The 2,669-nt window shown below is 42.7% G+C and overlaps 1 protein-coding gene across 1 annotated transcript in view; it reads right to left on the bottom strand.

Moving 5' to 3' along the window:
* Positions 1–113, bottom strand: part of REEP1 (receptor accessory protein 1) — a 50,935-nt gene extending 50,822 nt beyond the window's left edge. The window contains exon 1 of the mRNA XM_018568435.1: positions 98–113. Within this exon, the coding sequence (XP_018423937.1) occupies positions 98–113 (16 nt within the window). The remainder of the gene's footprint in view (positions 1–97) is intronic.
* Between the last annotated feature and the right edge of the window lie 2,556 nt (positions 114–2,669).

Below are 2,669 nucleotides of genomic sequence, written 5' to 3'. Positions count from 1 at the left end.
AGTTAATTTCCAGTATGGAGGTTAACCGCTTGGCTTATTTGCCAATTGTGTGGGCCTTGTGGACCGTTGGAGGCATTTTAACATCTTATACCCTCACCATTGTCCACGGCCATTACGAGTCTTACATAATGTACATCAGGTAAAAGGCTATTGCTGTTTATAATGGGAAGGAGAATTGTATTTAAGAAGATGTATCCACAACATATCTCCTCCCTATTGTAAATAGAATATTATAGGAAGCATGACGTTTTAGGAGCATTAGTAAGGGAAAAGGGAATGTAGTTATTTATAACAGCCAGTACTGAAAGAAATAGACATTTTTATTTTTCCTCCCCCTAAAATACTAGATGTCTGGCTGCATCTGGCTTTAAAGTAGATCTATGGGCAAACCCAAACATGACATGTATGATGCAGTCTGCTTTTACATAGCAGTGTTTGGTGTTCTAAGTCCCACCTAGAACAGTTGTAACTGCTGATCCTTCCGGCAGATCCATTATTTTTCCCCTCCCTGTGACCGGCTGACAGTTGTCCAGCAAAAGTGACAGTTCAAAGCCATTTGGTAGATGGTCAGCGTAGCTAGTTTGTAATCCCCAGCAGGGGATAGTGACTGCACTGCTGCACTGGTCACAACTATGGCACACATTGGGAGCCGGGGCCCCGCTATTAAAGGAGAACAGAAACTGGAAGGATCAACTCACATTTATTAAAATACTCCCTCAAATCAATTTAAAAAAAAACGGAAAAAAAAGGAAAATCTACCAGTGTGCCATGTTCCCTCTAATGGAAATGTCATGATGGCGGTCACCTGAGGGCTATATTGACATTCCCAACAGGAGAGACAAATATCAAGCTAACACTTATGACTGTTTCTATTTTCCAGCTACACCGGATGTAAGTCACCAGAACGATATGTGTTTCTGGTTGTGTTGATTGGTGCCGCCGCTCTTGGTAAGTGACTATTAGATGCAGACTGAGCGTCTTTATAGGCGATAAAGAGATTTGCCTCACTTTTACCTCTGAAATGCTATACAAATGATTAATCTTCATGTAAATCTCCTGTGTTTTGTTTTAGATGTCATGATAAAGTACGAGATGTACAAACAACTCTCTCTGCGCTCCCGGGGAATAAAACACAACTATCCCTGGGTGCAAACCTTCGTACTGATAGCTGGATGGATCAGCTGTGTTGGCACAGTCCTAGTCGGCGTGTTTCCGGTATGTAAACATATTTAAATGTAAAGCACAATAAGTCTGATGTATTAAGGGACTCGCGCAGCAAAATACCTGTGCGATATGCCTCAGGTGGAAGCTTCTATAACTGGATTCCTGCTCCACTTACCAGCAATGTGGAGCTAGGCTCACTCATCCACAAAGTGAGTGACATCGCTGCTTTGGAACAGTTATGTAGCCCAGTAGACAGAAAACAGTTGCTTCCATCAGTGCTTTCTCTCATAGGCATTTTGTCTTGTGAAAGCTTCCCCGTGATAATGTCAGCTTGATCAAAGTCAAATGTAAATGACTTGATTTTTCATTATTTTTGATGATTTCATGAGCCTCAATGGAATAACGTTTATATGTTTATATTCTAGGTGACAACGGACCCTGCCCCCCACTACTTCGGGGCATTTACGGCATTTATGTTCGCTGCTATACACAACACTGTGCAGACTTCACTCATGTATAGGTTGAGTATTGGCAGCGGACGTATGATGTACAAAAGGTTCTCCCTCTGCATGTTGCTGATCATCTCTCTAGTGATATGTAAGCTTTTAATCGTTTTTAAATGCGCTTTTGCTGCTTCTCCAGATTGCTCCATAGGAGCGGGCTGTGGAAACCAATGTAAATAGAATGCTTCTGCACTGTGTTTACATTGGCAGGGTAGTGACATCACTAAACTGCTTATATGTTGCTATTTATCACTGTTTGTAAAACATTTAATACTTTTTATCTATGAGGAAAAAAGAAATGCGCCAAGAGTAGTGTAGATAGAGTAGGCCTCGTGTAACAATGCGATAAACCAAAACTAATCTTTTTCTTCATTCTCTCTTTCAGTTGGCGTGTCTGATGCAATATGTGCTAGGTTTTCCAGCGATTGTCTTCAGGTATGTAAGATCCGGTATACATGGGTTGTTGTCACTTCAGAACTGCTTTACGCTCCATTTAAATCAATGGGGATGCAAAAGCAGCTTGAAGCAAATTGATGTTGCATAGGAAAAGGTGAATTATGGGGAGAGTGAAATACATTCATCCCCATAATTAGAGCCGCCGTGTGATTCTGCAGCGGTCACACATCAGCTCTATAGATCAAGAACTGAGCGATCACATACCGCTGATGGCTCAGTTCCCGATCTTCCTGCAGAGAGCAGCGACTGACAGTCCCCACAGGGAACTCCTCTACCCTCTCCGTTCATCCCGTATATGACAGTATTGTCGGGGTCTTTCCCGGCCACAGAGCAACTCTGCGCTGTCAGCATATAGCGGGCAATGGCCGGCTATATGATTCATTTTGGGTCACTGGAGGACATAGTAAATATCCTCCTGTGACCCTAAAGAGAACTAAGGTCTAAAAAGGTTTGGCCATAGTTCTCTTTTAAGGAGCTCAACTGCACCTATAAGGCCGCATTCATTTGGGCAGATGAGGCGCGCAGGCTGCTGCATTTAGATGCAGC

This window comes from Nanorana parkeri, unplaced genomic scaffold (assembly GCF_000935625.1).
Source record: "Nanorana parkeri isolate BGI_ZX_2015 unplaced genomic scaffold, ASM93562v1 scaffold1188, whole genome shotgun sequence".
Lineage (NCBI taxonomy): Eukaryota > Metazoa > Chordata > Amphibia > Anura > Dicroglossidae > Nanorana > Nanorana parkeri.
The sequence above is the reverse complement of the archived record's forward strand: the minus strand, read 5'-3'. Positions and strand labels throughout refer to the sequence as shown.